Source organism: Miscanthus floridulus, chromosome 1 (genome assembly GCF_019320115.1).
Source record: "Miscanthus floridulus cultivar M001 chromosome 1, ASM1932011v1, whole genome shotgun sequence".
NCBI lineage: Eukaryota > Viridiplantae > Streptophyta > Magnoliopsida > Poales > Poaceae > Miscanthus > Miscanthus floridulus.
Genome location: NC_089580.1, coordinates 104,116,997 through 104,129,642, shown reverse-complemented (window position 1 = coordinate 104,129,642; position 12,646 = coordinate 104,116,997). Strand labels below are relative to the sequence as shown.

Genomic DNA, 12,646 nt, shown 5'->3' with positions numbered 1-12,646 from the left:
ATTTACAAGTGGTAATGGTAATAATTTACAAGTGGTAATGGTCCAAGAAAGAGAGGATAATGGATTATGGAGTTAGGGGGAGACTTAAATCCATAATGCCACATGGGGACATTTGCAAGGGCAAGATAAGTTTCTAAAGATGTTTACATGTGGTATCTTTTAGCATCATATAACCTTGCCCTTTGCATTGCATCCTAGCAAGTAAATAGTTTTTAAGTTCCAAAATTTTTATTATTTGCTTGTTTTGGTCGTGTTGTCATCGATCACCAAAAAGAGGGAGATTGTATGGAAAATGGACCCTTGGCCCATTTACTTTGGATTTTGGTGTTTGATGACCAACACAACCAAATTAGACTAATGAATTTGCAAGTAATTGTTTTGTAGTTCAATAGGGTGCAAGACGTGACTTGGACGAAGGCAACATGATGATCCCATGATCAACACAATAAGCAGACCCTAGAAGCTCAAGAGAAGACCTAAGATATCAAGCAAAGTCCAAGCATGAAGATGGGAACTAAGCTGGACGCAAGATCACAAAGAAACGAGCTCCACAGAGGTCACCTGATGCGGCCCTATGAGTGACCGAACGTGTCTGATCAATTGCTCGGCAACAGCAGGCATTAGCAGCAGCGACTGGACGCTGAGCGAGGTAGTGACCAGACACAAGGACTTCACTGTTCATCATCGCGACAATAATTCAGTGTGACCGGACACAATGGCTGTGGATGACTGGACGCTCTAGGCAGTGGCGTCCGATCGAGTCCAGAAAGGTTCCAGAGCGGTGCTAGCGTGACCAAACGTGTCTGATCGATGATGACTAGACTTAGCCCAGAGTCCGATCAATGCACGCGCTGTAATGGTCGGGATGACCGGACATGTCGGTCAGGACGACAGCAGCGTCTGGTCAGTAGCAGAAAGTTGGGTTTTGCTCCCAATAGCTACTTTCTCCATTGGGCTTATAAATAGACCCCCCAACCGGCCATTTGAGAAGTGGAGTTTAGGAAACATACCAAGGGTGTTGATACACCATTTTAGTGATCTCCACTTGCATAGTGCTTAGTGATTCATTAGGTGATTAGCGTAGGTGCTTTGTGAAGTGCTTAGGTTGATTAGACCACCGCTTATTCGCTTGCTCTAGGTTTAGGCCTAGTGTTTAGTGAGGTTTGCATACCTCTTATCACTCAGTGCTTGCACGCACCATTGTTGTACATCGAGGGGCTTGTAGTCTTGCGAGATCACACCAACCGTGTTTGTGGTGTGGCCGCCACCATGTACCGAAGGGAACAACGCCCGCGGCGGTTTGGCCGGAAGCTTGATAGTGAAGACGGTGGGGAGCGATCTGGGAGAGGCTTGCTAGAATGCACACCAGAGACCCACTTGCGCGTGGGGAAGGCCCAGGGCTATCCATGGAGTTACCTGACTGGGAGCTTGGCCCTTGCGAGGGGCTCCAACAAGGACTAGGGGGAAGCTTGCGCGCTTCTCAATACCTCAGTAAAAATACCGAAGTCATCGATGAGAGTTTGCATATCTCTACCTTACTCTTTAGCTTCCACATTTACATTATCTGCATAACTCCTTTTATAGTAGAGATAGCAACACACTAGCAAAGCCGTAGTTGCACATTTAGATAGTTTATCTTTTGCATAGGTTTTGCTAAGAATAGAAAAAGAGGCCATAGTTTTGAGTTAGAGTTTTAAGTTGCCTAATTCACCCCCCTCTTAGGCATCATGGTCCATTTTCAATTGGTATCAAAGCCGATTGGCTCAATTTGGACCTTTGGCTTTACCGTCGTTGAGCCGACGCTATTTAGAGTGGTTGGGATGGATACCTCTAGGACTCCACACTTTGACGACACTAACTTCCCCTACTATAAAGCTAGAATGGCTTGTCACCTTGAGGTGGTAGATTTGGGTGTTTGAAGAGTCACTCATAATAGGATGAAACCCATTAAGAATCCCGATAAACCCACAAAGAGTGAAGAAAAAGAAATTCATTTCAATGCTAGAGCTAAAAATTGCTTGTTTGAATCTTTTAGCATGGATGTGTTTAACCAAGTGTTCACTTTAAATACAGCACATGAAATTTGGTTAAAACTCCAAGAGCTCCATGACAGCACAACTAATGTCCGTGAGCAAAAACATTGTCTAGCTAAACAAAATTATGATTCCTTTAAAATGAATGATGATGAGCTTCTTCGTGATATGTATTCTCGTTTGAATCTAATTATTAATGAGCTTCATTCAATAGGGTTAACAAAGCTAGATGATGTGGATATCATGAGGAAGATCGTCTCTGTGCTACCACATAAGAAATATGCAAGCATCATCACCATCCTTCACAACATGGAGGACTTGAGCACCATGACCCCGGCCATAGTCATTGGCAAAATAGTGGCATTTGAAATGTCATTGAAGATGGGTCAAGAAGAAGCCTCTTCATCAAGCAAAGGCAAAGCTCTCACATGTAGTGAGAAAAAGAAGATGAAGGGCAAGCAAGTTGATACAAGCTCAAGCTCAAGCTCCTCAAGTGAAGATGAAGAAGATGAGGATGATGATGAAGATTCAAGTGATGATGATCAATCTTCCTTTTCCACCTCTGACCTTGATGAAGAATCTATAAAGGTTATCAACAAGGTGTAGAAGATGATCCAAAAACTCAATGTCAAGGGTGTGCCCATCCAAATTCAAGATTTCATCTTCACCAATCAAAGAAATGAGCAAAGAAAGAAAGGATGATATGGATGTGGCGAGTTGGGGCACTTTGTGGAAGTTTGTCCAAACAAGCCCACACCCAAGACAAAGAAGAATGCATGCAAGGACAAAGCCCTCACATCAATAAGGTCATGGGATGATTCTTCAAGTGAAGAAGAAGACCATCACAAGAGGCAAGGGCACAAGCACTCATCATCAAGCACCTCACGTGTGTGCCTTATGGCACAAGGTAACAAAAAGTCTATCCCTAGTGATAGTGACAATAATAGTGATAGTGATGATGAGCTACCTTCTTATGATGAAATTGTGCAAGAAAATCTTAACTTTGCTAAAGTTTGCACTAGTCAACAAAAGAAGCTTGAAAAATTAAAAGAAACACTAGAGAGTTCACAACAAGCTTATGCTACTTTGGTTGAACAATATGAAACTTTTGTCAATCTTAATATGGAGCTATCTACTAAAATTGAGCAACTTGAGACTAGTGCAAACACAAATAATTACACAATCAATGATGAGCAACTTGTAAAAAAATGAAAAAATAAAGAAAAAATTAGCTAACTCGCAAGACGCTTATAAAAGTTTTCTTGCTAAAATGGAAACTATGTGCAAACATTGTGATGAGCTAACTAATAAAGTTGCTAATCTTGAAGCCATCGGTTCTACCCCCATGGAGGCACATAAAAAGAAAAGTTCTATCTTTGACAAGCCAAAAAGGATGCTTCTACTTCTTGCAATGATTTATATTTAGACTCACCCTTGTGCAACCAAGTTTGTATTGAGAAAGTTGCTGTAGATACATGCACACAAGAGGTTGCAATGGAGAATGAATAACTCAAGCAAGAAGTGGCTCACCTTACCAAGGACTTGACTCAAGTAAGAGGCAAAATGGAGCAAGGCCAACTTCATCAAGATAACACCGTCAAGGGAGTGAAGAAGCTTAATGAAGGACAAACCATGGTTTGCTACGTATGCCACAAGAAAGGCCACAAGTCCTATGAGTGCAAGGTGAAGAATGGGGGAGGAGCAAAGAAGAAAGAGAAAAACAAAAAGGAAATAAGCAAGCTCTCCAACTGTCGCACCCAATTTTGCATAGCAAAACTAAGTACTCATATATGTGCGCCCAGGATGTCCAAACACACACATATATCACAAATTGCAATAGTATCAAAGTAAGGTACTTATTACATCGGATGTCTCATCATAAAGTTAATACAAAGTTTGCTCAAAGGCAATATTATTACAATCACAGCGGAATAACTAGCCCAACTGCCACAGGGACTCCAACTGGTGAACGTCTCCCTAGTAGTCCTGGACATCCTCCGAGAACTCTTCATATCCATTATCTGTTACCCATCCGAGATTTTCATTGGATGTAAAGCAAGTGTAAGTTCACCATGCTTAGCAAGTATATCAAGGGATCTATGAGGCTCAAAAAGGCTTGACACTGTTTGACTGCGGTTCGCAATTTTAGTTAATCAAATTTTAGCATCCTGAATCACTACTTTAATGAACAGTCCCAATTCCCAAGTGATATTAAAGTATCATCAAGTTTATCTCAATTCCCAACCATCCATCAACCACAGTAACCACTAATCTTGAAGGATCTAGACCGCTCGTATCCATGAGCATGGCTGTTATAACAGGTTAATTATTTCTGCATAAATTGTACATCTTTACCGACCAAGCCGTGATTCCCAATGCCGGGGTTCGTGAGACCCACTACACCTCTTCCCAAGAAGTGTGGTAGAGTTTGACTTTGAAACCCTTAGCGAGTTGCACTAATAGGTCATAGCTACAAAGGAATGGCACGCGTGGGCATCGCAGCACAGTGCACACCCTAACAAAAAAAGGAAAGATACCCTCTTACCCCTTACTAGAGCTACAAACGAGCTAGTACAATCTAGTTAACAGGTTAAAATCAGAGCCATGTGACACTCGGGGTTGTACGGTCCCTCCTGGGTTGCCGCTTCAGGATTAAGTCCTTATGGAGAGGCACTAGAGTACTCAACCCCGTACTCTAGCCCCCTATCTGTTGCTAAAAAGCTCCATTTTATCACATTGCATATAGCCTTTAATCATGTTTAACAATTATTTCATGTTAAGCGCTGCAGCATCTATCCAAAATGCCTACCCAATAATCCTAGGTTTCAAGGATATGTGGTACAAGTAATCATCTAGGTACAGTCCATAAAGGCATTTCAAATTAAACACATGCATGAATTTAAGTGGTAATAGTTCATAGGTAACAAGGGGCCTTTGGTACACTTGCCTTCCTCAAAGTCATCCTGGGAGTACTGCTGATCCTGCTGGGGGTCCTCAGTCACCTCAAATGGCTCACCCTCTAATCATGATCCAATCATCAATCAAGCATCATACCAATCATTACATGCATACAAGATAGACTTCCATTAGAATAGTACACCAATCAGTATAAACATAAGTTGAAAAGCTTATAAATTCATTCTACGCATTGCTACGAACACGTGAGTGAAAGAATCACTCAAATCGGACTTAAAACGTGAAAGTTATGAATGAAATAAGATGTAATTGCATTTCTGTAAATAAACTAAACCTATTTTTGAATTAAAATAATTAAAAATATAAATTCTCACGGTTACAGGACTGCGGGCATTAAATCTAGAAAGTATAGGGGCCTAACCGAATAAAAACAGGACTGAATAGAAACTCTTTTGAACTGATGAGTACCGCGGGTTGATTCTGAGAAAACAGGGGGGTTTTCTGCAAAATGCGCGTGGCTGACCGCGGTTTGACTACGGTTGCTGGCTGGGCGGCCACGTGGTGGCTTCTGGTAGGCGTAGTGCACCATGCATGCGTGGGCGCGCTGACGTCGGTGCTGACGCAGCTCTGTGGATCGAGTCCATAGCCCATGGTGGACCAAACCGGTACGGGCTAATCTAGGCCGCCCGTCCAGATTTGACGGCGCAGGCATGTATGGGGGCAGCGGTTGCTGGGGAAGAAAGACCCGATGGTGGCGCCATGGCCAGCGATGGCTGGGGTTCGCCGGTATGGCGTTCCAGGGCGTGAAACCAAGAATGGAAGGCATGGGCATGGTCAGGAGCTCACCACGAGTCCGATGAAGGTGATCTCGGCATTCGGGATGGGCTCCAGGGGCTTGGTCGACGGCGGTGGAGCTCTAGAGCGAGAGAGAGAGCATGTGGGTGAGGCTCAATCTGAGGAATTCATGACCAAATCGATGAGAGGGAGGTACCTACGGGCGCGGGTGGTTGCGACGAAACTCCAGGTGGCGTTAGCGTCAAGCTTTGAGGCACGAGAGAGGGAGAGCTACGACGACGGTTGTTCCTGGCTGTGAGCAGAGGATGGGAGATGAGGTGGGGCTTAGCACAGGGTTTTATAGGCTGGATGGTGGGAGAAATAAGGAAGGGAAGTGGGTGGATTTGGGTGGAAGAGGTCGCTTTCCTTCTGTGGGCGACGGCGCGGTGCTTGCCATATGGGAGCACCATTACCGGGAGCAAGGCAGGAAAGAAGCAGCGTGAGGAAGAAGGAAGGGCCGGCACTGACGGGCGGGTCCCACGGGGCAGTGAGGGAGAGAAGAAAGAGAGTGGTGAGCGCAGTGTTGTGGGCTATGGTGCTGGGCTAGGCCACGCGCTGGCGTGCGTGTGCGCGCGAGAGGAGGCCGGTGCGGTAGGCCGCCGAGTGGGCTGCTTGGCGCGGTTTGCGGGCCGGTGCGGGGAAAAGGAGAAGGGAGGAAGAGCATTGCTGGGCTGCCCATGGGCTAGTGCAGGCAGGGGAAAAGAAAAATAGAACTGGGCTGATTCCTAGGTTGGGCCAGAATGGAAGAAGATGATTTTTTTTCAAAATCAAATCTTTTTTTCCAAATCTATTTTCAATTCTAAGCCAAATTCAAATGGGATTTGAATTCAACTTCAAATCATCTAACCCTACACTCAATCAAAACCAATATGCTTCAGCATGAATGCAACAAACAAGTTTCTAGACCTTATAGTTTATTTAATTTATCCAATATTTATTATTTGGCCTATTTATTATTTGGCCTAAGTTAAAAATTCCTAGAAAATGTATTAAAGGATAGGAATAAATTGCTAATTTGTAGTAGAATTTTTGGGTGTTACAAACCTACCCCCCTTAAGATGAATCTCGTCCTCGAGATTCGGATGGTTCAAAGAGATTGGGATAGTCAGTTCTCAGATCTTCCTCTCTTTCCCAAGTTGCCTCATCCACTGTGTCTGTTCCACTTAACCTTGCACGTCCTTATTATTTTGCTCCTTGTGATTCTCTCCACTGTTTCCAAGATTCTCATTGGATATTCTTTGTATGATAGATCCCCTCGGATATCTAGTTCTTCCAAAGGTAGTTGTTTCTCAGGTACTCTCAAACATTTCTTAAGTTGCGACACATGGAAGACATCATGAACACCTTAGAGCTGCTCTGGTAATTCTAGCTGGTAAGCAACTTCTCCTCTCCTATTGATGATCTTGAATGGTCCCACATACCTTGGTGACAACTTTCCCTTGGTATGAAATCTCTTAACTCCTTTCATAGGTGAAACTTTGAGATAAACAAAGTCACCGATTTCAAACACCAAATCTCTTCTTCTTGTGTCCGCATAGCTTTTCTGTCGAGACTGTGCAACCTTCAAGTTTTGCCTTATTGTTTGTACTTGTATTTTTGCTAGTTGTAAAACATCTGGTCCAAAGACTTGACTTTCCCCCATTTGATTCCAAAACAATGGGGTTCTACACTTCCTGCCATACAATGCTTCAAACGGTGCCATCTTGAGACTCTTTTGGTAGCTATTATTATAGGAGAATTCGGCATAAGGTAAACTCTTATCCCAACTTGTCCCATACTACAGAGCACAAGCTCTTAGCATATCCTCTAAGATCTGATTTGTTCTCTCGGTCTGCCCATCTGTCTGCGGATGGTAAGCAGAGCTAAAGTTCAACTTCGTATCCATGGACTGATGCAATTTCTACCAAAAATGTGATGTGAACTGTGTACCCCTATCCGAAACAATCTTCTTTGGTACTCCATGTAAACATACAATCCTTTCCATGTATAACTCTACCAACTTTACACCCGAATAAGTTACCTTGACCGGAATGAAATGTGCCACTTTAGTCAGACAGTCCACAATTACCCAGATAGAGTCAAATCCTCTCTATGTATGGGGTAATCCAACTATAAAGTCCATTCCAACTTCTTCCCATTTCCACTCGGGTATCTTCATAGGCTGTAGCAAACTTACTGGCCTCTGATGTTCTGCTTTTACTCTTTGGCGCGTGTCACATATGGCCACATGTTCAGCTACATCTCTCTTTAGTCCATACCACCAATATCTCTCTTTAAGATCAAGATACATTTTAGTACTTCCTGGGTGTATGGAATAGGCTGAGTCATGAGCTTCCCTCAAGATAGACTCCCTAATAGATTTTACTTCTGGCACATAAATCATTTTGCCAAACCATATTGTCCCTTGATCATCCATGTGGAATCCTGGGGCTTTACCAATTACTATACGCTCTGCAATATCCTTCATCCTCTCATCATTCAGCTGTCCCTTACGAATCTCTTGTTCCAGAGTAGGTTCTACCTCTAACTCTATAGTGTTGGCCACAATACCCAAATTCAGGTATTTGAACTCCTCACACAACTCTTCAGGTAGTTGAGTTGTATAGGCCATGTTCACATAACTCCTTCTACTCAAGGCATCTGCTACAACATTAGCCTTTCCTGGGTGATAGTGTATATCCAAATCATAATCCTTGATTAACTCTAGTTATCTGCGCTGCCTCAGATTTAGATCTGACTGTGTGAATATGTACTTCAAACTCTTATGATCCGTATAAATCTCACACTTATGACCAATCAAGTAATGCCTCCAAATCTTGAGAGCATGCACCACAGCTGCTAATTCCATATCATGAGTCGGATAATTTAACTCATGTTTTCTCAGCTGTCTAGATGCATAGGCAACAACTCTGCCTTCTTGCATAAGAACACCACCTAGACCTTGCCGTGAGGCATCATAATAGACAGAGAAGCTTTTGGTGAGATCAGGTAAGATGAGCACTGGGGCAAAAGTCAATCTCTTCTTCAACTCCTCAAAACCATCCTGACATTGCTTAGTCCATACAAATTTGGCATTCTTTTCTAACAAGGCAGTCATGGGCTTGGCTAACTTAGAGAATCCCTCGATGAATCTCCTATAATACCTAGCCATACCCAGAAAACTCCGAATCTCACTAACATCCTTAGGTGGCTTCCAACTCAACACATCTCTAACCTTCTTGGGATCTACTGCTACTCCTCCATTAGAAATTATGTGACCAAGGAAAGATACTTCTTTTACCCAGAACTCACATTTGTTGAACTTGTCATAAAGCTGATGTTCTCTAAGCTTCTGCAACACCAACCTCAACTGTCCTTCATGTTCCTCTTCATTCTTAGAGTACACTAATATGTCATCAATGAACACGACAACAAACTTGTCAAGGTACTCCATGAACACTTTGTTCATCAGATACATGAAGTAAGCAGGTGCATTTGTCAGACCAAAAGACATGACTATGAACTCATACAGTCCATATCGGGTCACAAAAGCAGTCTTGGGGATGTTAGTATGTCTTATCCTCAACTGATGGTATCCAGATCGAAGGTCGATCTTGGAAAACACACAAGCCCCTTTCAACTGGTCAAACAGCTCATCAATTCTAGGCAGTGGGTACTTGTTCTTAATTGTGACCTCATTAATTGACCTGTAATCTATGCACATCCTCTGTGTACCATCTTTCTTCTCTACAAACAGTACTGGTGCACCCCAAGGTGAAGAACTAGGTTGAACATAACCCTTATCTAACAATTCCCTTAATTGTTTCTTAAGTTCTGCTAATTCATTCACTCCCATTCTATAGGGTCTCTTAGCTATAGGTGCAGTTCTAGGTAAAAGTTCAATTATAAACTCGATGTCTCGGTCAGGTGGCATACCTGGCAATTCATCAGGGAAGACATCTGGGTACTCATTTACTATCCTTATATCTTCTAAGGTTGTGCCCTCCAACTGATTAACCTGGTAGATTTCTGTAGCTGACTGAGTTGCCACATACACAACTTCCTCTCCAGATGAAGTGGTAAGATTCACAGAACTATTGCCACAATTAATAACTACTTTCTGCAACCTCAACCAATCCATACCCAAGATGACGTCAATACCGGTAGAGTTTATGACTACAAGATTTGCTTGAAATTCTACCCCCCTTATGCTGAGGCTAGCAGCTAAGCATATCCACTCTGCTTTCATTACCCCTCCAGGTGAGCTTACTAACATGTGTTTCTTCATAACACTTACTGGAATACCATGCTTCTTTATGAATGTATATGCTATGAAGGAATGCGAAGCACCAGAATCAAAAAGTATTGTAGCTGAGTTTGAGTTGACCAGAAACGTACCGATCACCACATCTGGTGCCTCCTGAGCTATTTCAGCAGTCACGTGGTTCACCTTTCCCCAAACATAATTTTGCTATGAGTTAGCCATCTTCTTGGGGCATCTGTTGGAGTAATGTCCTGGCTCTCCACAATTGAAGCATTCGTTATCATTAACTGCATTTGGCGCTTTTGGTGCACCATTCCTCTATGGAGCATTGGGGGCATTGTTCCTCATAGGTACATTGTTGGGCTACTGCTAGCGCTGAGCTGGTGCCTTGAACTGTTGCTGCTGCTGCTGTGCACGCAGGGGTTGCTGGTTGCGGTTGGGACCTGTCTGACCTTGATAGCGCTGTTGAGGTTGAGCCTGTTGAGGGTTGGTACAGAAGCGAGAGTTGCTCCAGGATTATTGTCCTTGAAATTTCCGTTTTTTGTCCTCCATCTGGCGGCGCTTGTTCTCAATCACTAAAGCCTTGTCCACCAGCTGCTGGAAGTTAGCAAAGGTATGAGACAATAGCTGGTACTGGAGACCATCATTTAAGCCTTCCATAAACCGCTCCTGCCTCTTTCCGTCCTCATCTACCTCTGTCGGTGCATACCGTGACAATTGTATGAACTTATCACGATATTCAGCAACAGTCATGCTCCTCTGCTTGAGAGCCAAGAACTCCTTCTTTAGCTTCATTAGTCCTACAGGCACGTGGTGAGTGCAGAAGGCACTGCGGAACTCAGCCCAAGTGATGGGATTAGCTTCGGTACGGCCAAAACAGAATGAGTCCCACCAATCCAGTGTAGCTCCTTGCAACTGTCCAGAAGCATATAAAACCTTCTCCTTATCATCACACTGGGCAATCTCCAGTTGCCTCTCAATGGCACTTAGCCAGTCGTCAGCCTGGAGTGGGTCGACAGAGTGCTTGAATATAGGTGGGTGTCCTTTCAGGAACTCTCCCCTCTTATCTCTGGCATGAGGGGGTGCATTCCCATTCCCTTGCCCCATGTTCTGCATGTTCTGGGCCATCTGCTGAAGCAACTGTGTCTACATCATCATCAGCTGCTCCATGGTGACTGGGGGTGGTGGTGGCAGTTCCTCGCCTCCCTAGTTGTTCCTCCTGGTGTTCACCATCTGTAGATGCATCATATAAGTCTCACATGTCCAAGCATATAACTCTTAAAATATACTGGTGTAACAAGAGTAGGTGTAGGCAAGATATATATGTAGGGTATACAAGAGGATATTTGTTCTGAACTTTTCCAGCGAGTTGGACAATAGCAGTGCTGTAAAATGAGCATATCTCACTCTTTGTTTATCATATGATTGCGTATTTTATCTTTCTGGAAAGCTTATGAAATTCTCTACAACTTTCATTTAGAACACTTTTCCAGATTCTGACGTTTACTTAGTCAAATACAGACAACAATCAGTACTATTCCAGAATTCTGACAGCACAGAAACCTCAGCTTACAATAGTTGTATCTCACAATTTATAATAGGCATTGAGGTGATTCCAGATCCAAAAGAAAAATGTTGAAGTCTACTTATCTCCATAAAAATTTCATGATCATTGGACATCTAGATTATGAGATATGAACTGATAAAGACAGACTGCTCCGAATGATACAGGATGGACAACATGATAAAACGAAACCCAACTATTTATTCATAATATCCATAAACCTTAACCTTAACTAAATGACCGTGGACATGCCCACAAGTCATCACAATCATATCAAAGATCCAAATCAAACATTATTCATAATGATAAACATCCAACCATGCAACTAACACTTGTCCAACCATTAAAAGAAAGAAACTAAATACTCTCTCGCGTAACTACGCTTGTTTATTACATATTTTAGGAATCTCCTATGGGTACAGGTCGATGTTGGTGCTGGTGCTGGTGCTGGGGTCTCCAAACTCTCCTCTGGTCCTCGGGGGCGACTGAGCAGGTACTCCTGACTCTTCCACATCTGGACCTCCTAGCTACTGCTTCAGTGTAGCGTTCTCACGGGCCAGCTGCATGTAGGCCTTCCCCATGACATCGAGCTCGTCCAGGGTTTGATCCAAGTCGATGTCGATCTCAGCCAAGCACAACAAGGTAGGCCTCAGCCTCAGGTTCGCCTCTCCAAGTGGTGCAGCGATGTTGCATGTAGACTATCCGCTCCAACGACGGGGAAGATAGCGGTCGTCCTCCCAAGCGATGTCGTCGAAGTGGCGGTCGCAGTTGACCATCAATGCCTGTCGAGCTACGTCCCTAATGACGGACGCATGTGTGAGCCATGCAGTGGTGGTGCGGTGGATGTAGCACACCCGAGTCCCTTCTCGGATGTACACTTCTATCTCCTAGAAGTCGGTGTAGTCGGGGTGGGTCCAATGCTCTGTCCTGTACTAAACAGTGCCTCCGGGGTGGTAGCGATGTACAAGTCCGAGAAGCCTAGGGTAGTAGTAGGCATCACCCTCCAAGTCGTAGTGGATCTCCGCAGTCCATCCCTGAGCCAACAGTGCATTGTGA

At 43.8% G+C, this 12,646-nt stretch overlaps 1 protein-coding gene across 1 annotated transcript; it reads right to left on the bottom strand.

Annotated features, from left to right (window-relative positions):
- Window positions 1–10,542: 10,542 nt before the first annotated feature.
- LOC136460881 (uncharacterized) lies at window positions 10,543–11,133 on the bottom strand. Its single transcript, XM_066460420.1, has one exon. The coding sequence runs from the start codon at window positions 11,131–11,133 to the stop codon at window positions 10,543–10,545; it is 591 nt and encodes a 196-aa protein (XP_066316517.1).
- Between the last annotated feature and the right edge of the window lie 1,513 nt (window positions 11,134–12,646).

Coding starts and splice junctions, on each gene's coding strand:
- LOC136460881 (XM_066460420.1), bottom strand. CDS start 11,133: ATGGGGCAAGGGAATGGGAATGCACCCCCTCATGCCAGAGATAAGAGG.